General features: G+C 38.5%; 1 protein-coding gene across 1 annotated transcript in view; it reads right to left on the bottom strand.

Moving 5' to 3' along the window:
* Window positions 1-23,818, bottom strand: part of enox2 (ecto-NOX disulfide-thiol exchanger 2) — a 301,696-nt gene that overhangs the window by 70,563 nt on the left and 207,315 nt on the right. The window contains exon 4 of the mRNA XM_056250293.1: window positions 11,906-12,037. Coding sequence (XP_056106268.1) covers window positions 11,906-12,037 — 132 coding nt within the window. The remainder of the gene's footprint in view (window positions 1-11,905; window positions 12,038-23,818) is intronic.

Here is a 23,818-nt window from a genome sequence, read left to right as displayed (position 1 = left end):
CAACAACTGTTAACTAACAGAGCACTTCTGTGAGGTAGCTTGAACAATCAAGTAATAAATAACATAAATTCTTCACTTTTGGACTTTAGTGCAACAGTAAATATATAAAAAGTCTAATATAAAAACAAATAGCACCTCAACCTAAAATACCCGGCAGGCATGTAAACAAAAAATAAAAAGTCTTTTAAAAAAAATAATGAGAATATATATATACTAGGGCTGTCAAACGATTAATCGCATCCAAAATAAAAGTTTGTGTTTACATAATATACACTCACCGGCCACTTTATTAGGTACCCCATGCTAGTAACGGGTTGGACCCCCTTTTGCCTTCAGAACTGCCTCAATTCTTCGTGGCATAGATTCAACAAGGTGCTGGAAGCATTCCTCAGGGAGTTTGGTCCATATTGACATGATGGCATCACACAGTTGCCGCAGATTTGTCGGCTGCACATCCATGATGCGAATCTCCCGTTCCACCACATCCCAAAGATGCTCTATTGGGTTGAGATCTGGTGACTGTGGAGGCCATTTTAGTACAGTGAACTCATTGTCATGTTCAAGAAACCAATTTGAAATGATTAGAGCTTTGTGACATGGTGGAAGTAGCCATCAGAGGATGGGTACATGGTGGCCATAAAGGGATGGACATGGTCAGAAACAATGCTCAGGTAGGCCGTGGCATTTAAACGATGCCCAATTGGCACTAAGGGGCCTAAAGTGTGCCAGGAAAACATCCCCCACACCATTACACCACCACCACCAGCCTGCACAGTGGTAACAAGGCATGATGGTTCCATGTTCTCATTCTGTTTACGCCAAATTCTGACTCTAACATCTGAATGTCTCAACAGAAATCGAGACTCATCAGACCAGGCAACATTTTTCCAGTCTTCAACTGTTCAATTTTGGTGAGCTCTTGCAAATTGTAGCCTCTTTTTCCTATTTGTAGTGGAGATGAGTGGTACCTGGTGGAGTCTTCTGCTGTTGTAGCCCATCCGCCTCAAGGTTGTGCGTGTTGTGGCTTCACAAATGCTTTGCTGAATACCTCGGTTGTAACGAGTGGTTATTTCAGTCACTGTTGCCCTTCTATCAGCTCGAACCAGTCTGGCCATTCTCCTCTGACCTCTGGCATCAACAAGGCATTTCCGCCCACAGAACTGCCGCTCACTGGATGTTTTTTCTTTTTCGGACCATTCTCTGTAAACCCTAGAGATGGTTGTGCGTGAAAATCCCAGTAGATTAGCAGTTTCTGAAATACTCAGACCAGCCCTTCTGGCACCAACAATCATGCCACGTTCAAAGTCACTCAAATCAACTTTCTTCCCCATACTGATGCTCGGTTTGAACTGCAGGAGATTGTCTTGACCATGTCTACATGCCTAAATGCACTGAGTTGCCGCCATGTGATTGGCTGCTTAGAAATTAAGTGTTAACGAGCAGTTGGACAGGTGTACCTAATAAAGTGGCCGGTGAGTGTATGTGTGTGTACTGTGTATAATTATTTTTAATACATAAATACCCACACATACTTGTGTATTTAAGAAATATTTGCATGTATATACTGTATATAGACTGAATGTAGCCTATATATAATGTATATTTTATATAAATATAAACATTTTATATATAAATAACATTTTTCTTATACATGTGTGCATTTATATACAAAATAATTATACAGAGTACACACATATATTATGTAAACAAAAACTTTTATTTTGGATGCGATTAATCGTGATTAATCGTTTGACAGGCCTAATATATACATTAGATTAGGGGTGTAACAGTTCACAAAATTCGCGGGTGCGGTTCGATACGATACAGCAAAAAGAAAGAAATGCCAGAGAAATTTCCTATATTAAAAGAATAAATATTTTTAAATAAGTTTGAGTTTTCCTACATCTTGAAACTTTCCGGTTTATAAATGGGGGTAATCTTTGAAGGATGAACAAATAAAGTTTCTTTTTGGTAATCACATTAAAAATAACATTTAAATATATATTTATATAATATTTGAATTTTGAAGTGCAACATTAAATCCATGTTCATTCACGGCACAATGTTTCTCCTGGTTCCCACGTCAGCGCTGTTTGATCTAATAGAGATCTACGGTTAATAACGGAGAAATGTGAATGCTTCTCACTAGATCTCGCAGCGATGTTATTACTTCAGTGGCAAATTCAAATGTTTTCTTCACTGGATCTCTTAGCACAGTGTCGCTTGATCTCGCGCTGCACAGATGTTGCTGGTCCGAACTGATAAATGGTCCGTTAAGCACAATTTAATGACTAATGAGTAGCGCAGTTTCGTTCCGCTTTCATTACGTTTGCCATTTGATGTTGCGCAACGTTGTGGTGATCTCGCCAGCGCGGATTTTGTCGGCAGAAAAATGGTCCTAGGAATCGTTCGGTTTGTATCATGCGTACCGAACCGGAAGCCTTGTACCGAAACGGTTCAATAATTACGAATACATGTACCGTTACACCCCTAATTTACATATATCCGAGTCCTGATCGGGAGGTAACGTCCGATTCCGATCGAGTCTGAAACCACGTGATCGGGCCCGATTTCCGATCGCGTGATCGGATCGGGACATCCCTAATTAGGAGACATCCTGTCATAGCTTTTTGGTACATAACGGCTACCATAGACACGCATTTGAAAAAGCTAGGTGCTGGAGAGCACAATTCGTTTGAATGCAAAATACTATTTCACCGCTAGATGGGAGAAATTCCTACACATTGTCCCTTTAAGGGCTTATTCACACCTGTTTACTTAATGTGTTTTCTCTGATTGGATAGCCATCCAATCGTGAAAAGATTGGGGTGTAAATGTCCTCCAAAATGCTTTTGAGACTGATTTAAATCTGTCGCTCAAAAACCACTTCAGTAGGTGGTCTGAGATGCATTCCAGGTAAAAATGGACAAATGTAAATACATGTAGTTGTGGAAACCACATATGTAAAGTTTACTTTGGAAGCTGGTTTCTGCCATGGAATAAAATAAAATAAAAAATAAAAATATTTTTTTAAGTCACAATTGTGAGTTATAAAGTCAGAATTGATTGATATAAAGTCATATTTGCGTGGCACACAGGCACGTCTGCTTCATAATACAGCATTAAAAGTCATCTTTGTGGACAAGCATGTCGCCCTCGCATTATGGTGGCTTGGAAATCAAATGAAAAATGGATATACGCGTTTAGACGTAGGTCAGTTGTCCAGATATCAGATATGTATCTGATTTAAAACCACATTTGAAAGTGGCTCAGATCGGATGCGAAAAAATTGAATCGGATTTGTGTTTACACGAGAGCAACAAAATCCGATCTGTGTCAGATGTGAGTAAAAAAAAATCTGATTTTTGTGGCAGTGTAAATGCAGCTTAAGAGAGTTTGGTGTTCTGTATCAACATACTCTAATTCATAACACAAGCTTCCTCCTTTGTCTACCCAGATCTTTTATCTAAACCAGGCAGCAAAATGTTTCATTTAGAAATCATCGTGGTATTGATGTCACAAACCGAGCACATTAGAACACGAGCCACTCTCCCTGCTTTCACATATCTAGAAACAATGTTCTGATTGGCTGTAACACACCTAGGCATGTGTGACGTCATCGAATGAATGCTGAAGCTTTTTATCATGGTATTGAATTACATTTCAAAAACAGGTCAAAAAGAAAAGCAAACTTCAGTGCTGTACTCTTAGTAACAAGTTTAATAACTTTTTTTTTTTTTTTAACAAAAAGAACCTTTATCATTTAAATACATTAAAACAATTCACAATAAAAAAGTAAAAATGTTTCAAATTGATTTAGATGCAAAAGAGCACAACTATGAAGAATTAAAATGAAGAATCAGAACGTTTTTGACCAATCTCTAGATACCTTTTCTCAGCTGGCATGTTTAGCCCAGATTAAAATATAAAAAATGTAATTTAAGTATCTGTTGTTGTTAAAAACCACAAAAATCTGAATTTTTGTTTGCAAACATGCAAATAGGCTACTGTTTGACTTCCTTCTGTATGTTGCTGATTTCGATATGTTGTTTTTTTTGTGTGTGTGTGTGTCCCACAAAAGAAGAAAAGACATACAGGTTTGAAACAACTAGTGTAGTTGTGTTTAGTGCAGTGATTCTGCAGAATATCTAACAGTGATCATCTCAAATTATGCAAGAGAAATAGAAAAAAAAAAAACCAATCAAAATTCATGGCAAAACGCAAGAACAGCTTTTCAATTATTTATTGTAGGATTACTTTGAACGCTTTAAATATTGATGCTGCACTGGAATGCGAGTTGGATATACCACTAATAATATGCAATACTTCTAAAACCTAGCTTCGCTTTGGGCAGCTGCATTAAAAGGCAGCCATCAATCAAAAGAGCAAGAGAGTCAAAAAAATAATGCTGGCATTTAACAGCGAAGAGCTGCTGGCGACCGGTGCCTGCTGAGGAGGAGGGGTCTGCCACGCTCTCAACCTTCCTCTGCAAACGTCCCTCTCAGCAGCAAGCAACGCTAAAGAATGACACACTTACACCCCATGAGGCATGTTGGCTATTCTCAAATGAGCCATGCAAACCATCTCCCAGCGGAATAAGTCAGCATGTCTTTGTGGGAAATCTGCAGCTGAAGATCTGCCGTTTCACACCACAATTCACCCCTGAGCCCTGACACTGGCAGGGATTCCTGGGGCAGGATTTTACTTTACCCCACTATAGCTAGAGCAGAGAGCCATGCAGGAAAGTGCATTAACATACTTATTTTAGCCTCAATAACAATCATTTTCCTCATTTCTGGGACAGCTGTTTCCAAAAAACACCAGATGTGAATAAAGCAGCTACACACATTTAAAAACAACATACATTCATTAGATTTTTTAGCACAAGTTTACTCTAGTATAACGGTGGGTTAAAAAAAGTCAAAAACGGTGTTTAACTGAATGCATTATAAAAGTTAAAGCTCATATGTTACATTAAAACTATGTGTCTCAAGTATTAGAGGGCCTTGATGAGAAGGAGTGAGAATGGCAAACAAAAGCTAAATATGGATTCAGGGTTGTATTGACTGTAAATGTTCTGCTATACAAAGTATTTTTGAGACTGAACTAAATCACTACATTAGAGACTGACTCACAGTTATCTGCTAAATCTAAATACTCAGTAAATCATTTTTAGATGCCTTCTATTCAGACAGTGAAAAATAGTCCTCTCATTTCAGCAGCAGAGGACATTGATTCCCCATGACTACTGCAGGCTAGTGGATATTGACTGACAACTTTGAAACAGGAGCTGTAGTTTGCATATCAAACAGGCCATAAAATGACAGGTTAAGATCAGTGAGCAACGTATAAGCATGGGTTCCCCTTTAAAAATCATACAGCTGGAGAACGATGCAAAGAACATCTGTATTTAACAAACAAAAAGCAAGCAGTTATCAAAATGGGCTCTGCAAAGCAATATACAAATTAGAAAATAAATATGCAATGCAGCAAAACTAAAATATAAATCTACAAAGCTATGTACAATGCAGGCATCCAGATTTTGGTAAAAAGGCTGTTCTGGAGAATTAGAATGAATAGAGTTTTGGTCACTTAATTTTCTAATTAATAAAACAAATTTATTTTGCAAATGGCCAAATGGGTGCAAAAATGGGTTTTGTATGCATCATATCATATGTATGAGATAACTTTCATACTGTATAAGATAGCCTTCATAAAAAGTTATTAACAGATCTTTAAGCGTCCAGTGAAAAGGCAGACCTATCTATCTATCTATCTATCTATCTATCTATCTATCTATCTGTCTGTCTGTCTGTCTGTCTGTCTGTCTGTCTGTCTGTCTGTCTGTCTGTCTGTCTGTCTGTCTGTCTGTCTGTCTGTCTGTCTATCTATCTATCTATCTATCTATCTATCTATCTATCTATCTATCTATCTATCTATCTATCTATCTATCCATCCATCCATCCATCTATCCATCCATCCATCCATCCATCCATCCATCCATCCATTTATTTATCCATCCATCCATCCATTTATTTATTATCCATCCATCCATCCATCCATCCATCCATTTATTTATCCATCCATCTACAGACAGACAGACAGACAGACAGACAGACAGACAGACAGACAGACAGACAGACAGACAGATAGATAGATAGATAGATAGATAGATAGATAGATAGATAGATAGATAGATAGATAGATAGATAGATAGATAGATAGATAGATAGATAGATAGATAGATTATGTGGTGGGAAATGTAATGTAAATGTGGCTTTAAATCATGGTCATAAAAGAGCCAGAGCTCAGCTGGAGACTGTTCCAATTAGCTGTATTTCCTGATGATATTGATCATAATACGAGCTCCCTATGAATCCTGTGGAGCTGCACAAGTATTATATACAGTATCACAGAGCAGACCCACATTCCCTGCCTAAGGAGAGTGGAAATATAGAGCAGCATAAAAATATGTTGCGGTTAAGGCCTGTGGACCCCCCCAAAGAGCAATAACACATATCTCTTTGATGCATTCATAGGAGAAGTCTTATTTAATACAGATGAATGAAGAGTCAAGAGCAACTACACTTGACTCAGCCCAGAGGTCCCCATGAGCTGAGATCTTCAACAGCAGAAGCTGAGAAAAATACTAAATAATACACTTAGAATAACAGTAGACATGGAGGAAGATGTTTGCAAAGGCACAGGAGACTCTTGTACACAAACGCTAGGAAAGTGAGCTAAGCAAATGAGTGCATACTACATTCCTGTGAATGGAAGGCAAAAAGAAGAAGGAAAGTTTACATGTTCTTAAGTCTGCAGTCAACATTGGTAGGATTTATGAAACACCTTCTTACTACTTACAAGTGCACAGCCATTTCAGAATACCAACATCTCCAATGCTGCAATCCTAAACAGTGTAGCTCAAAATGGTGCTGTGTGTTGTTGACATGGTCCACGGCATGAGAATACTGAAGCTACTTTTCCAACGCTCAAACAGCTGGTCAAAGATTCTGAATAATTAATCACAGTAAAGTGCAAGCAAGACTGTAGCCAAGTGAAAACACACAGTGCAGTGTACTCGTCCAGAATACACTGAAGTTACAAAGGCTGAGCGATATATTGAATATTCACTAATAGTGTGCAATATGGACCAAGAAACAAACCCCCCCCCCCCCCCCCCCCCCCCCCCCCCCATAAAACCACAGTGGTGATTTTGTCAATAATAATTCGATGATATTCGTACTTATGCAGTACCAATTGTATTGGTCATGGTTAGTTCATGTTAGTTAATACATTAACTGTTAACAAATGAAAATGTATAGTAAAGTGTTACCAATTAAATGAATATATTAAGACACTATAGGGCTGTTATCAGTCCCATGAAACAAAAGCCTGTTTTGCTCTACAACAGTAGCACAGGAACGACATCTGAAGCGGCATTTAGATACATTTACAACTGCATAAATACTACAACAAGATAAATGTTTTAAAAATACATTTTTGAATATGAAATTATGATCTAAATGAAAAATAATGGCATTTTGAAATCTGAAACTAAAACTGCCAGGAGGCGGTGTCAAGTCCCAGTCATTGAATCATTCGTTTTTTTGTTTGTTTTGTTTTTCAAAATGACTGATTCATTCAGAAAGGAAGCAAGTGACTGTATTTATGAATGGATTATTGAATCATTCACTCAAATGATTAGTTCGAAACACAGATTCATTCAGTAACGAAACTCCGCTGTGTGTTGTGTGCGGAGACACACAACGGTTCTGCTCTTGCTTGGTTTAGAACTGTTTTACATGGCATTCTAACTAACTGGTTAATTGGCAACAATTGCTGTTTGATTATAATTGATGAAAAAAAAACAGTAATAACTTTTAATTAACAGTAAATAAAATCACCATTTTAAATAATTTCAGAACAAAAGGATACATATCAAATGTATTTCTTTAGCTCTCACACAGTCCTTGTAGTTGCTCAATAAACGTGTGCTCTGGATTTTAAAAGAGACACACTTTCTCTCTGTTGATAATGCCATCAGCTGTGCGTAATGGAGGCGGGATTGATTAAACGGTTGGCTGAATGGACTACTCGGTGTCACATTCATAAACATATGACTCCACACAACTTGCTGAGGCAGCAAAGTCCAGGAATGGAGTGGAGTTTGAGTTTTGGAGACTGTTAGGATGTTGGAGGCAACAGCTGCTCCCACTGTGTGATTAATGAGGTAAGACTCGAGGCAGACAGTACTGCCTCTTCCCTCTACCTCCAATCAAAATACAGCCTACTGAACATAGCGGGTCATAACACCACCATGCAGACCCAGCTTCTCCCTGTAGCACGGTGGAAAGGAGCGGTCAGCAACAAGCTGCAGATCAACGGCTGCATACGGTGTATTATTACTAAGCAGCCTAAGGAATCAATGGTTAGCAAGAAAAGAAAATGGGATGAGCGAAGTAGAGAAATATCTATACGCATATGTGGCATATGTGACCCGCTGTGACGCCCTGATTCGAGGCCTTCATCTGTATTCTTCGAGTCTCTGCCAGGCAGGAAGCGAGGGGAGGCAAAAAGCATCCCAGAATTCCCCACGGCGGGACTGATTAGAATAAAAGACCCACAGTGCTGGCGGAACGAGCTTCTGGGAGCCAGGACACATTAACAGCACTAAGAGCCGTTTCATTCCAGCTCATTGCATGGCTCACAGATCAAGGCTCCATAGTCTTTCTGACATAAAATCGCCATCAGCATTTCTCTCCTCCGAATGCCAGTCTATAAACCGCTAGGCAAACTCCATAATTTGCTCTTGGGCGGTGATCTCGCAAACGGGAGCCTGAGACGTTTCACGTGGCGGCGACGTGAACAGTGCAAATCAAATTTGATAGGGAAATGGCGTAGGTGGCTAGAGCATCCCCACGGCCCACTTCATTTGAAACATGCGCCAATAGCGGGGTAAACCCGTGCATATATATCTGCGACTGCGCTCCTGCGAATGTGACTTTAAATAAGATGAAGGAGGTGATTTACGAAACTCCACAGAGAATCGATTCGAAAACCCGAGGAGAAAGACACATTCCTGTATATACTGCAACCGGTGTGCTTACTGATAAATGCAGGCCATCATTTTGAATGATATTGGAGAAAGAACAAAAATTAGATGTTTGCTGCCTGTCGGCGGATGACCCTCCAGTGTTTTCATTTCACCGTAATGAAAATCCATCCGTCTTGCAGTTGCATTTCATTCTAATCTCCCTGGAATTAAATAGACGCTTCAATGGCATTTTTGGACTCCTCACCTTTTGCGTTCCAACTAATAAACGGTGCAGTTCAAAAGAGAAATGAATTCTGAAATGAGCGTTGTGGATGTGTGGGTTTAAGTGACTCATGCGCACCAGCTGAGAGGCTCTGCGTGTCCATCCAGCTGGCATAACGCAGCCTCTGCTCAGAGCGTTACACAGCCATTCCTTCGCATTGTGCTGCCGACTAACCAGTGAGATGAAAAAGCCCTGAAACTAATTGGCCACTCTGACGGCACTGTGGGAATGTGTTTGAAGTTTTCACACTAGTACTTTCACACTCTTGCTGACTCAGTTGAGCTTCTGATCAGGCTCAGTCTCTGGTTAATACTGCAGCAGTGGGAGGTAGACTAGCAAACATCCATCAAACTAAACCTTTAACTATATCTTTTGCACTATAAATCTAAAGTCTGGTCCACACTGTAGCTTATTCTATCCCAAGCAGAGATGTACTTTTACTCAAGTCTGTGTCTCTAGTACTTTATACAAGAAGTGCTCTATCAAAAAAGTGACTTGAGTAGAAGTTGAAGTGCTCTTTAAGCACCATACTTAAGTGGAAGTACTAAAATATTAAAAAAAAAATTGTACTTAAGTATTGCAAGTAGTATTGCAAAAGTACAAGTATTGTATTATGTAGTAAAGCATCTCACCCTTCTCTTCCCTGCTTGTGCCTTTTTTCTCCACAGCTTATTGGGTATTTATCTGCATGTTACAGCGATATCTGAAAGCTTTGTTTATGTCAGGGAGTTCCTGGAATGTCACATATGGCTCTTCTTCACGTGTTCCATATATGGACTAAATGTGCAGAGGGCGCCCTCAGGCTGCCGGTATGGATTGAAAATACAGTATATCAGAGTATCCAAAGTTCATAATTTCATCGGCCCATTTTGGGTATAAATCCAATAAATATTATTCCTCTCTATAGAGATCCGACGTAAACCTATGAAAATCTATCAATATTTGTCAAAAACTGCACAAGCTAAAAGCCCGAGGGACATTGTTTTGTTAAGCGCTTTCATGACGACTACATAGGAGTTTTTTGTGTCAGAACTCCTGACACAAATTAAGAAATAACTGTCACTATAAGTTTCTCAGAATAAAATAGTGGTCAAATACTGAAACTTGAGTCTTATATCTTTTTAATGATGTATAGTTTGTCAAGGTATTAACATTACATCTAATAGTAACTTTGAACTATTAAAAACAAAGAACGATTCAGTGCGCCGGCGTCCTCGCACATTCTATATGAATTATCTTTCACTTCGACAAATGAAAACATGGACTCTAAGTAGGGCCAGGGGTCTCCTTCCTCACCGCCACGATCACTCGAAGTTGAATGGTGTTTCTGGTTCTTCCATCTCGAAACAAATTAACAAATCTCAAGTGTTCTCAATGGAGGCAGGCAGCAGAGTGAAAGGCAGAACAGGAGCACGCGTGGTCTTCTTGATCGCTTGATTCCCTCAATGATGAGCAAGCTTCATCAAACCTGGTGACAGAGCCATCTACCGCTCTGACAGTGATTATGTGGGTTTGGAATGATTCGTAACATTTTTATAATTGTAACGAGTAACTATGCAGTACATAAAAAATGTATTGGAGTAAAAGTATTAAACTCATCGAAAATATGTACTGAAGTAAAAGTGGAAGTAGGACAAAAAAATAATACTCTACTAGAGTACAGATACAGCCTTTTAGTACTTAAGTACAGTAGTGAAGTAGTTCTACTTCGTTACTATACATCTCTGATCCCAAGGCAGGTCACTTAGACAGGATGTCTGACCGGCACATAATACAACTAGCCCATAGTTCAATTTTTATGAGGTGAGTACAACTGAAATCCATGACACAAAAATAAGAGACTGGTGTGAAAGAAAGTGATTCAAATAATGACACTGCAGGATAGTGTTGTTAACCAAAACTAAAGAAAACTGTTAATCAAAATTAAGCTGAAAAAATATATAAATAAGTACTACATAAAAAACTTTAAAAAATCGAAATGGAAATGAGAAACGTTCAGTTGGTCAATAAAGGAATAAATAAGTTTAACTAAAATTGTTATAATAATAATAAAGCTAAATAGAAATATGAACAAATAAATAAATAAAAATGACAAAAGCACATGACAAAATTACCACACCTAAGATTAAAGTGAAAATAAACAAATTAAAGGTAATTCAAAATATTAATAAATACTATAATAGTATATAAATAATACTAAATTAAAACTGGTACAGACAACATGAAGACATTAGCAGAAAATGTCCGGCGTGATATGTTCAGAATTTCCATCCAAAAGTAATAAGTACAGACTATTTCATGGATTTGTCAGTCTCTGCAAAAGTGTGGCAGAGAAAAAAAAGAAAGTCTGACGAGGAAAAACTAAAAAATTGTGTTACAAGTAAGTGTTTTCATGATATCCAACATTTCAGTATTTGGAATTACCAGGTTACACTGAAAAACTAGCTGTTGGATTTGTTTGTGAAGCTTCACACACTGAATCTCTGAAATATAAAAAAAAAAAAAAAAAAAAAAAAAAGTAGTACGACGGAAATGCCATAGTAAAGTTAGCATTGGCTATGGTAAGTTGATTTGTCATAGCTTACCTGACATGATAGGTTGGCCAGTTATGCTCATGGGGGGCATTCCCAGGTTGTTCATGGCAGTAGCCCAAGCGTTAGGGTCCGACATGGGCATCGCTAAAGAGTTGGAGTCCATGGCAATATTTCGGAGCCCCTCTGAAAGAGAGAGAGAGAGAAATATCTGGTTTTAAATTTAAAAGTGTTTGTCTCTTACAAAATACCCAAAGGACACATTTAAAATGCTGAGGAGGAACCAGTTTGAATCTCCAAACCTGAGTTTAATTATAATTCCTGTCTGGAAAGACCTCTCAGTGATGAGGCTATTACTCAATTAACCAATTTAATCCCACTGGTCACGTCTGAGACCATTTTTTGTCTTCGAAGTTGAAGGGTCTAAAACGTTGTTGATGTACACTTCCGTAAGATTATTTTTTTTTAAGTTAGTCTGTAATGATCACCGAGGCTGCATTTATTCAATCAAAAATACAGTAAAACAGTAATATTGTGAAATTTGATTACAATTTAAAAACAGTTTTCTATTAGAATAGCTTTTAAAATTTAATTTATTCCTGTGAATCAAAGCTGGATTTTCAGCATCAATACTCCAGTCTTCACACGTTTCACATGATCCTTCAGAAATCATTATAATATGATGATTAGATGCTCAAGAAACATTTCTAAATGTTATCAATGTTGAAAACAGTTCTGCTTAATAGTTTCGTGGAAATATATTTTTTTCTTCAGGATTCTTTGATGAACAGAAATTTTAAAAGAACAGCATTTCTTTGAAATATCTTTTGTAACAATGTAAAAGTCTTTAGTGTCACTAGGGCTGGGGTAAACGATTATTAATTAAACGATTAGTCGGGCAATTAGTCGACTAATCTAACGACTAATTGGACAATTAATATAACTATTATTTTTCTGTTGCTCGATTAACAAAAACCATAATGTATCTCAAATAAATACCTATTTAATAAACACTTCATATAACTAACAACAGTAATATTTCATTAAACAACAGTAATATTTTCATTAAATAACAGTTTTGCACAGCAAAAAAAAATCTTCTGCTTTACACAAAAAAAAAAAAAAAATTTTTTTACTGTTATACAAAATGAAAGGCCCTTAGGAGAGTCATAGTTACTCCTGCCGTTTACCCGTGCTTCATCATAAACTTCAATATCGCCCACCAAAAGAATGAACGCTATAAACAGAGACATAGAGTTCAAAAAGTTCCCATATCTGAATTGCGACCACTGGGCTTACAGTGTGTGAGAGAACATGTGGTTCCTGCACAGAGTGGGCGGCGGTCACGTGGATGAGGAGATCATTTCCACGAACTACTGAGAAAATGTCTTTGTGGTTGGTCAGGGATTTATTATACAGAGTTAATGGAAAAACAGCAGTGATAATTAGTTCTCCAGAGGGATATTAAAGGGGGTTTTGGTCAAACATCTAAAAAGAGCACATTTATTCAGAACAGAAAAAAAAATTACCTTTACAGTACAATGAGTTTACAGTATCTTTTAACATTTAAATAACGCAACGTCATGTCTGAATTAGCATAATTATACATCAACAGCTTTCACTCGTGATTTGTCTCTATGACAACACTATTGATACATGTGCGGCTTTGCTGTTAATACATTTATAATTATTGACCTTTGAACTATTTTGCAAAAAACACTGAAAAATAAAAAAGTCAACATAGACAAGGAAACATTGACTAAAATAAAATGACATTTCAAGAACTGGAGCTACTTGCAGAACTACATTTTGAACTACATTCCAGACTACAAATCTGGAAGAGATTTTGAAGGAGAGCGGGAGAGTCTTCACTCCGATGAGGCGAGTGAAGGAGTAAGTTATACTGCTGTATAAGAAGTCGCTGAGAGCGTCGTTAAGTGTAACGGCAGCAGACAGCGCACACGAAGCGTGCTCTGTGGGGGCCCCGCTGGGCATTACTGGTGTAGCACCACCCCAGCAGAGTACGTCCCTGGGCTAGAGGTCCAGTGGCACCGTAAACCGGCTAAATCTCTTCCATCTCAGATAGGGGTGGACCAGTACTACTTTATTTGATTTTTTAAGGGTGTATTCACACCTGCCTTGTTTGGTTCGATTGAATCGAACTCTAGTTCGTTTCCCCCCTTGGTGCGGACCTTTTGGGCAGGTGTGAATACAGCAATCGAACTCGGGTGCGGACCAAACAACCGAACCAAGACCCAGCTGAAGAGGTGGTCTCGGTACGGTTCCAAACGAACTCTGGTATGGTTTGTTTACGGTGTGAACATGAACCGACCCAATTGCAAGAAAGCACTGCGCCTTTGAGTTAAAAGGCTTCCATTGTCGGAGATTTTGGCATAATGGTTTGTGTTATTGTTGTTCAAGTGTGAAAGAGAATTCCATTCCGGCGCGCTGTCTGGCCACACGATAGTGTTGCGCGTCTTCCTGCGCATCGTGTGTGCATCATTGGAATGGAATGAATGAATGAGTGTGTGCATCAGGACATTCACATTCAGAGTGTTCTCTTTAGTCTAATCGCGCATAGATGCAAAAAAAGCTTTTGCAGTTCATATAATGTAACGATATCGCAAGCGTTAACATTGACAGCACTTGTTAGCAGTATATACAATAAGAATCTCATTATTTGAATGTGTGAACATAGCGCCTCTCTATGAATGAAAACTTTATACCTTATCCGTCTTCTGCGCAGTTTCTTCAATTGCGTTTGTACAGAATAACACAAAATTAGTAAAAGAACAAATATTGCAGTATGAAATATCTCCATGCTGAGCCTTTTTTGCACTTCCTGATTTCCCTACTTGAGAATCCTTGTCCAATGAATGGACGACCTTAGCACACGTGTGGTTTTGTTTACAAATTTTGGTTCACTTGCAAAAAGAGCAGTGTGAAAGCGAACCGTACCAAAAAAAAAAATTATTTGGTCCGGACCAAAGCAAGTGAACTATCGGACTTTCCTGGTGTGAATACACCCTAAATCTAAACTGTTTTAATTATTCCTATTTGTTTTGATTATTTTAATTTCTTCTATGTAAAGCACTTTGAATTGCCATGGTGTATGAAATGTGCTATATAAATAAACTTGCCTTGCCTTGCCTTACATTTAAACGTTGAAGGGCTGCCATTTCACTGAAGTCTGAAATTCTAAACTTGCTTTAAGATTGACAGAGACATGAATGCCCTTTTTTATCAGTAATCTCATAGTAATTCTGACATTACATAAGAGTGAATTCAAAGTCATATTTCACTAATGCCATTCTGGTTTTGGATTCAACAAGTAGCAGACATAATGCTTTGATGCTTAAGGAAGGTTCTTGTTCAGGGCTCATCTCTCAGATGTCTTCCTCTCAGTCATCCAAACAGACTGCAGAAGCCCAAGGTTTCCAGTGAAAACAGCATTTACATGGACCCTAATAATCCCATTGTAATCAGACTAATAGCGCAGTCGGAATAAAAAAAAGTCACATGTAACCATGTCAATCTGAAGGAATTGGCCAAATCCATTAAAATTTCATTGGGTTGTGAGGGGTGGTTTAAACCTTTTCTGATCCGATCGAGAGGACATGTGAACAATTGATCGGATTGGAAACCTGAAAGTACTGTGCATGTGCAATGAGGTAGAAATGGCGTAATGACATAAAGGGCTCTATCTTGCACCCGGCGCAAATGACTTTGTACACTGACGCATGTATCATTCCCTCCACAGACGCACGTCAGTAAACCAAAAAATGAACTTGCGCTCCCTGGGCGGGTCGGCGCAAAAAGGAGGCATGTTTCGGCGCAAACATTCCCTAGTGCTATTTTGCACTTCCAGAAAACAATTCCGCCACTGACCAAAAAAAACCTGGTCTAAAGTCAGTGGCGCGTTGCACGTTGTTCATAATGCTATTTTAAGCGCGCATGCTTGGCCATAATGTAGCGGGTGCACAACGCGCATACACTTTGATTCTCTCATCAACACAGATGCAGCCGTTTTTATTTTTGCAAATCATACATTATAACAAGGAAATATATTACCACACGAGGGAAATCATTGTGGTGTCCATGAAGATGTGAAAAAATAGGCATAAATCTAGCTTACACATTTACCCAAATTTTTCAGGCAAATTGTAGTAATGACGGATCAGACCTGTTTGCCCAATAGTGGCAAGACACATATGTATATAAGGACATCTGACAAATTAGTTTGTCCGTCAAGAACCAGGAAAAAAAATCTGAAGACTGCAAAATCACCTTTACCATAATGTACGTACATTAAAAACCTTACTCTTTAACTTACCAGTTAAGTTGAGCTTTCTCATATTTTTTTCAATTGATTTGGGTGGATTTGTCCCATCCCCAATGTCAATTCTCTCTCTTTTACGGCCCTGACGAGAACATCGATCTCCTCGGCTGTGAACCACTCCTTGCGCGCGCCTGGTAAATGCGCCATAATAATAACAATCCGCCATGCAACATGCGCACCTGCTCTCTTTGTAAGTGGGGCGGCCTATAACTCCTTGTGAGTCTTGAAGCTGACTTCTGCTGAGAAACTGCAAACTATCTTCAGTAAAAATGTTCTTTTAATTTTTGAGATGGCGCTCTGATTGGTTTATTTCACGTTACACCCAAACCACACCTATGAATAATGAAGCTACTTCAGACCAACCCCTTTTAGATTTGTGCCAGGCGCAAGAGGCATTTATCCCGCCGGGAAAATAGCAACAGCGCCGGGATCCGCCCACAAAGTTACTTGCGCTTTGACACTTGCGTTTCAGATCGTTAAAATAGGGCCCAAAGTATGACGAGCTGTTGTTGTTGAATAAGTGTCATAAATGACTGTTGTGTTATTCTAAAATTCTCCTTCCACTCATCATCTTTGAAGTGGAGAAGCCAAATAAATGTCTTGAATACCAGTAAATTGACTAGGGCAAATCTTAGTAAATCACCTTCCATGGTTCATTTAAATACTCTCCTCCCATACATGTTGCGTCTGAAAGGGAAACTTCTATGCAATAAGGTCAGCCGCAAACAATAACCCTGTCCATGCCTTTTCAGCGCTCATTTTTCACTACGTGTCTTTAGTAAATCCTGACAGTAGTTTTTAACGCCAACAGAGGGTTTGCTCTGGCGCAAGCTGTTAGTAAATCTGGCCCTTAAAGAGTCTGTGTGGGCACAGATTGGATGGATGTTCAGGTAAGTGTATCATCTACTATTTGTAGAGTTTGTATAGTTAACAAAACTATCTTACCTGTCAACGTTAGCTAACATTAACGTTCGCTCAGCAACAGTTATATATATTATATATAACTTTTGCTGAGCAAATGTTAATATTAGCTATATAATACCGTGACCAGCTGATAACAGCAGCTGTCAACAAATGTCACTCCCTTTTACCGGAACTTGGCGGTCATAGGCTACTGTAGCAGCTGTTGTTATAGCAACAAAAGACGCCCTCGCCTGCTATTTAGAACCAAACACTGCCAGCTTTGTTTTTTTGTTTGTTTGTTTTTTACAAAAAAAAACACCTTTGTCAACTTTTTCTTGTCAAAAAAGACACCAAGTGTGAACACGCCAGTCTGCTTCTTTTAAACAAAGAAAAGAAGTGATGGCAGGATGATAGTTAGTATGCGTCAACAGCGGGAAACTGTATATTCTTACATTGAGCGCATGTCAAAAGATAAAATCCGATTTAAAGCTTGTGACATATAAACGCACACATCAACCCGATACCTTTATTTGGCGTTCATGTAAACACTACATTAGGATTCATCAATTGGAAATAAATGAATTCCGATTTAAACAAAAGGTGTCCATGTAAATCTATCTAGTGTGAGTAGATTTGAGCGTCAGGCAATTTCCCTCCCCGCTGAAAGCAGTCTGTAATCAGTCCTTTCCAAATCCATGCCGGACTTTCATTTTACTGCTCCACAATCCCTCCCCACTCGCTGGTCAGACAAACTTTACTCCTAAACTATTTATACTACTGTTCAAAAGTCCTTATGCTCACCAAGGGTGCATGTATTTGATCAAACATACAGCAAAAACAGTAATATTTTTAAATATTACAATTTAAAATTTGGCACTCCAGGTACATGCCATTTCTTTCAGGATTATCTGAACAAAAAGTTTAAAAGAATCGCAATTATTTTGAAATAAAAATATGTTGTAACATTATGTTTTTACTTTCACTTTTTATCAGTTTAATGCTTCCTTGTTGAATAAGTATAAGTTCAATAAAAAAAAAAAGTAATAATATTTATATGAGTCATCTAAATCATCTAATCATCACAATTTTATCTCTCTTTCATTCTGACAGCTATTAGGCCATTAACAAGCAGTGAAATCATGCATTTTGGCCCGTTAACATGCATGTAATGGAGCGGTAACAGAGTGAGAGACCACGGATGGTGAGACTTTCAAAAACACTGCTTGCTCCAGGCAAAAAAAAAATCACAGAAATGTTCTTCCTGATCCATTTCCAGTCTGCGCCGCTCACACGCTCTGATCAGCAGGCCAGAGGAACATTACTAAAATCTGATCCGGAGTGTAAACACTGCAATCAAAGCATCATGCTGTGTAAGTGTTCAGGATTACTATGGATAATGCAATGCCTCAGAAGACTGAATCTGAATCCTAAACTTTACCTTCTAAAGAAAATACGAACGTTTTGTATACAAGCTCTGAAGTTTGTTTGGTCAGGAACTGGAACTCATTAAAAGCTCTTTCAGTGGCAAGCAAAAATGCAGTTTTAAGATTGCTTCAAAGATTACCCAATAACTCAAAGATTACAGCACAGGATGTTTGCTGGACCAATCACTTCCTCTGCCAAGCCTGAAGAGGCCATTTATGGAGAGGAGAATGAGACTGATGAATGAGACTGAGCAAAATCAGAGTAAAACCACCTAAACATGACATGGTTTTTGCATGCTATTATATATATATATATATATATATATATATATATACTGTATATATAAAATAGGATAGGGTGAGAATGACAACAACAGTTAGTGACAGTGACGAGTTCATCTAGAATATTTTTTTCTCTTTTCAAGTTGTTAGATTGACAAATTGATAGAGAACAAACTGATTAGTTGATTTTGAAAATATGTAGATATGCACATGGCAAACATATAGAAGCCAAAGTGCACATATTGCCAATTTCCAAAGAGGCTTATAGTATGTATTTACTGTAGTAGATTGTCCTCCTGACCTAACAGACCCACTTTGAGAGGAAATGACTTCCCAGGGGACCGTTTCATCTCTTTTGGTCTAAATGTCCTTTGGGTCTCTATGTCACCTTTCTACAACTTCTGAGAGAGAGAGAGAGAGAGAGAGAGAGAGAGAGAGAGAGAGAGAGAGAGAGAGAGAGAGAGAGAGAGAGAGAGAGAGGAGAGAGAGAGAGAGAGAGAGAGAGAGAGAGAGAGAGAGAGAGAGAGAGAGAGAGAGAGAGAGAGAGAGAGAGAGAGCAATTAGAAAAAAACGCTGTTTGAAAGTCACAGGGGACGGATGGGGAATGTGTCCCCTATTGGCCTGTTTTTCTTCATCTACAGTTCTGTCTCTCTGTACACACACACACACACACACACACACACACACACACACACACACACACACACACACACACACACACACACACACACACACACACACACACACACGATGGGATTCCATGATTTATGGGGACATTCAAAATAAATAATATTTATTCTGTACAAACTGTATATTCTATTCCCTAAACCTGCCCATCTCAGAAAACTTTCTACATTTTCAAAAAAAATATCATTAGTATGATTTATAAGCTGTTTTCCTTCATGGGAACCAAAAAATGTCCCCACAAGGATAAGGTTTATTGATATTGCCATAGAGTATGTTATACCTGAACCACGCACGCACACACCTCCGCCACTGTGTGGTCACAACACTCTGTCAATAAAGCTGTCCATGGCTCACTGCCCAAAGCTTCCTCAGAAGGCCAAGAAAAACCCAGAGAAATTTATTTTACGATCTACAAGGTCTTAACAGCTAGTCGGACAATTACAGGCTCTTAAGCAACTGGGACAACTTTAACAGGAAGTTGTGGACATGAAGTGAAGCATGGAGGATTCATGCCCACATACATGGACAATAATAACTATTGTTTTTGTCCTGGATAATAATGGTTTCTTTAAAGGGCCTATAGCCTAGTTCATCAAAAAATGTAAACTGTCATCATTTACTTACTAAATAAATAAATAAACAATAATAATAATAATAATAAAATATATATTTTACAATATATATATATATATATTTCTGTTTAAATACATTCAATATTGTATTATTATTAGTAGTAGCTTAAACTGTATTTATACCTGTGCATATTCAGTTCTCTTGTCAATGCGAACATATGTGTAGAGTAATATCTGACATTATGTTGTGTACCATCACAAGACAAGGACTGTCTAAACAGTTCTTAATTTGACATTTAATGTGATTTAATTTTGATTTGATCAACACTGCATTATTTAGCACAAAGCAATGGCTAAACTGCCAAGTATTGTATCAAGCACAATAGAATAAATATGTTCTAAAACACATGACAACCTCCTCAAATGTCTATGTATCTTTCTCAATCAAAAGCCATGTGTAGATTTAGTTTTTCACTTCATAAGCAAGACTGGTTCTCTCTGGTGAGATTTTTCAAACCTGAGAAGGCAGGCAAGCATTAGAATGAAGTCTTTGGGGACACGCCACAATTGCAAACCTCATTATGTCAAACCATCACGATTTCAATGAGCCTTTTGGATCACCTTGAAAAGACAAGTTAAGCCAGCTAACAACAAATGATTGTGTCTTTAAACTCATGTGTCATATGCCAAGCAGAGAACACCCCCCTTTGAACCCATAGATCACTTTTACAGGGTTTAGACCATGTTGGTCCGAGACAGGCAGTCACCAAGAAGATTTCTTCGAAACTCTTGATATCAGGTGTTCCAGCTTCATCAATTTTGAGAGCTCTTCTGTTAAGAAGAAATGATGGCTATCAAGCGATAAGCGTTATTTTCATGGAATAAACACTTCAAAAAGAGTGCTTATGCATCTTCAAGAGCCTCATTGAATGCAATCTGAATTCATACATCTATTGATTATCCATGTCTTAATGAAGTAGGAGGATACGATCACTTGAGTAAATACACTTTCAACACTTTCGATTTTCCCATTGAATGATGGAATGGATGCTGAATGTCTGAGGTTTTCATCTGATTTAAGTGATCTGTAGGACAGTACTTGAAGTGTTGTCTTAAAGCTACAATATGTATTTTTTTTCCGTCGCTAACCTCTTACAATAACAAAGGCGTAGGTTGAATGCCTGTTTTCTAATTAATAATAATAATAAAAAAAAAGTCTATAGGGGTTGCTAGCAACCTGAGGTATCTAATAATGTAAGTATATATTTTCTAAGCAACAATGCCCTTAATATTATTTTATTATACAGTAACCATTTTATCGAAGCTAAAAGGCACTCAAGGGTGTATTATTTTGTCAATAAAGTCATGGCTAAAAGGGTTGCAGGCACTCTCCTGTACATCATACCTAACTATGCCCGTCAGCCATGACTATATTCAAAACTAACAAAATAGCTCAGCCTCTCGAACATTTACAGTATAGCTTCAAAAGTACTCAGCAGAACACACCAATAATACACATCAGCAATACATACTGACGGTTGATTTACCAGCTGCCTTAAGTTAGTATATTCGATTTAACTGAGCGCACTGTGTTATAACTCAATTCACATTTACAATTGTAGGCCTTTGCCAGCCTTGAATGGTGTTTAGGAAGCAAAAAAGGAATGAGAAAAACATTGCACAGTGAGAATGTTTTTGTCCCCATCTGAATATGGTTTTAAGAAAGCAAGTGAGTCTGTTAAGTTGAAACATATTGTTGAATCTTGGCTCGGTTTCTCTGGCTCCTGTGAGCTCTGTCCGCAAGCAGCTTTCGGCACAGCTCACTGTTCCTGCCTTTAAAAAGAGGCTTGTTAAATGTGGCCGGCATTACTGGCGAGGTGGATTCAAATGAACTCCTTTCGTGGGTCAAACGCCCCGGACTCATTCCAGCCCGCACTCACAAACATGACAGCAACAAGGTCTTTCTAACAATGCGACAAGTGCTGTGATCCGACGTCTGTGTGTTTACACAAATTATTTATTTTCTCCGTCTCTCTTCTGGCTGGATTAAGGGAATAATTAGTTTTGGGTTCCAGCTCAGTGGCGGTGACATTTCCCTCGCTGCTCTACATTCATCCCTCAAATGCACAATTTAGGATGTGCGTGTCAGGGCTTTGAGCTCTGGAAGGGTTTGTGTGAGCTGTTTCAGAGGGAAACAGGGTCTGACAGCACTGCTGGAGCAGCATCTTCTGAGCTCTAAGACCTGAGGAGTTTAAAGGAGCTGTATGTAAGATTGTGGCCAAAACTAGTACTGCAATCACTGTCAAATTGCTGTAGAGTGGTGTATCCCCTCCCCCTCCTCCCTGACTCGAGGTTGCCAGATCGGCTGCAGGATCCAGCAGGAATGTGACGAGCTGCAGCTGTGGTAACTACAGCAGAGCTGGCCACCTGGATGCCGCAACACTACTGACTTCGTGATTGGTAGATAGGTGGAGGGTGGAGCATCAGACCAAAACACAACATGACAACATCAACATCAGTTGAGGGCTGCAACTGCACTTTTTAAATGACAATATCCTGGCCAGACTACTGTTGTCAGTGATATAAGTATTTGAAATGTACATGATTTCTTAATGTCTATTGACATTTCAGGGCCATTTTATGATTAATTGAAATACATTTCTTACATACAGCTCCTTTAATAGAGAGCAGTCATCAATAAAGACCCATCATTACCAAACATTTCAACTCGCTCACTAGAGGCGCACTCAGGCGTGCGGACCACCATGTTACAACATCTATAGTCGCATGAAAAATGACTGCTGAGAAATGTATATGCCTGGAATAGCAGGCCATGAATACAGCGAGAGATGGAATCCCTTAGAAAACATGCATTGGATTTTTGCATGGATCAGGGACTCACGGAATTTGAAACACCTGACACTGATAGAGGACTTCTACATCAGTGTCTGACACTACAACTTCAAATGTATTGTAGTAGACAATTCAGTGACTCGGAACATTTGGTCCTATTGCCAGACACCTTGGAAGGCCGAGACGTTTGTATAGTTAAATGTATGTTTGACAGATGCAGATTAAATGACTAGCAACTGACCAAAGAAACAGCTAGTGACATTTTTCTAGTGAGAAAATTAAGTCGACAAAACAAGACAGAAAACAAATAATGCAGCATGGAATCGTCTGGCTTCAAAAGTGAGAGACATATAGTATGCACTACTGCTACTACTACTGTTCAAAATTTGTAAAAAAAAACAACAAAAAAGAAGTCCTTTATGCTCACTAAGGCTGCATTTATTTCAATCAAAAATACAGTAAAATCAGTAATATTATGAAATATGATCGCAATTTAAATAGAGATGCACCGATACAAAAGTTCTCCGCTGGTTCAGAGCCGATTATTCAGAATGATATCTGCCGATTCATACTTTGCAGTCACGTGACTACCATGGATACCTGGCGGGCAACAAAGGGTATTTTCAACGTAGAGTCCTGTAGTTCCAGGTCTTATGGGTCTTTTAGTAGCTATCAAGTCTGTTAGCGAGCTAGCTGCATAACTACGGACTAGAAATAGGATTAAGTCCAAGGTAGCTAAATTGTGTAAAGCAGTCAAGGTTTTTTAAGATAATCGAGCAGTAATAATTCCTCCGTAAATAATCTAGCTCTACTGTTGGGTCATCTCTGGTTCTCATTGAAAACCATAGATATCACAAACCTCAAAACACCAACTTTTGTATAGTAAAACTGGCGACGTCCTGGCAAG

Source organism: Rhinichthys klamathensis, unplaced genomic scaffold (assembly GCF_029890125.1).
Source record: "Rhinichthys klamathensis goyatoka isolate OS25496 unplaced genomic scaffold, OSU_Roscu_1.1 h1tg000068l_1, whole genome shotgun sequence".
Classification (NCBI taxonomy): Eukaryota; Metazoa; Chordata; class Actinopteri; order Cypriniformes; family Leuciscidae; genus Rhinichthys; species Rhinichthys klamathensis.
Note: the sequence above shows the minus strand (reverse complement) of the source record. Positions and strands in the feature narration are given on the sequence as shown.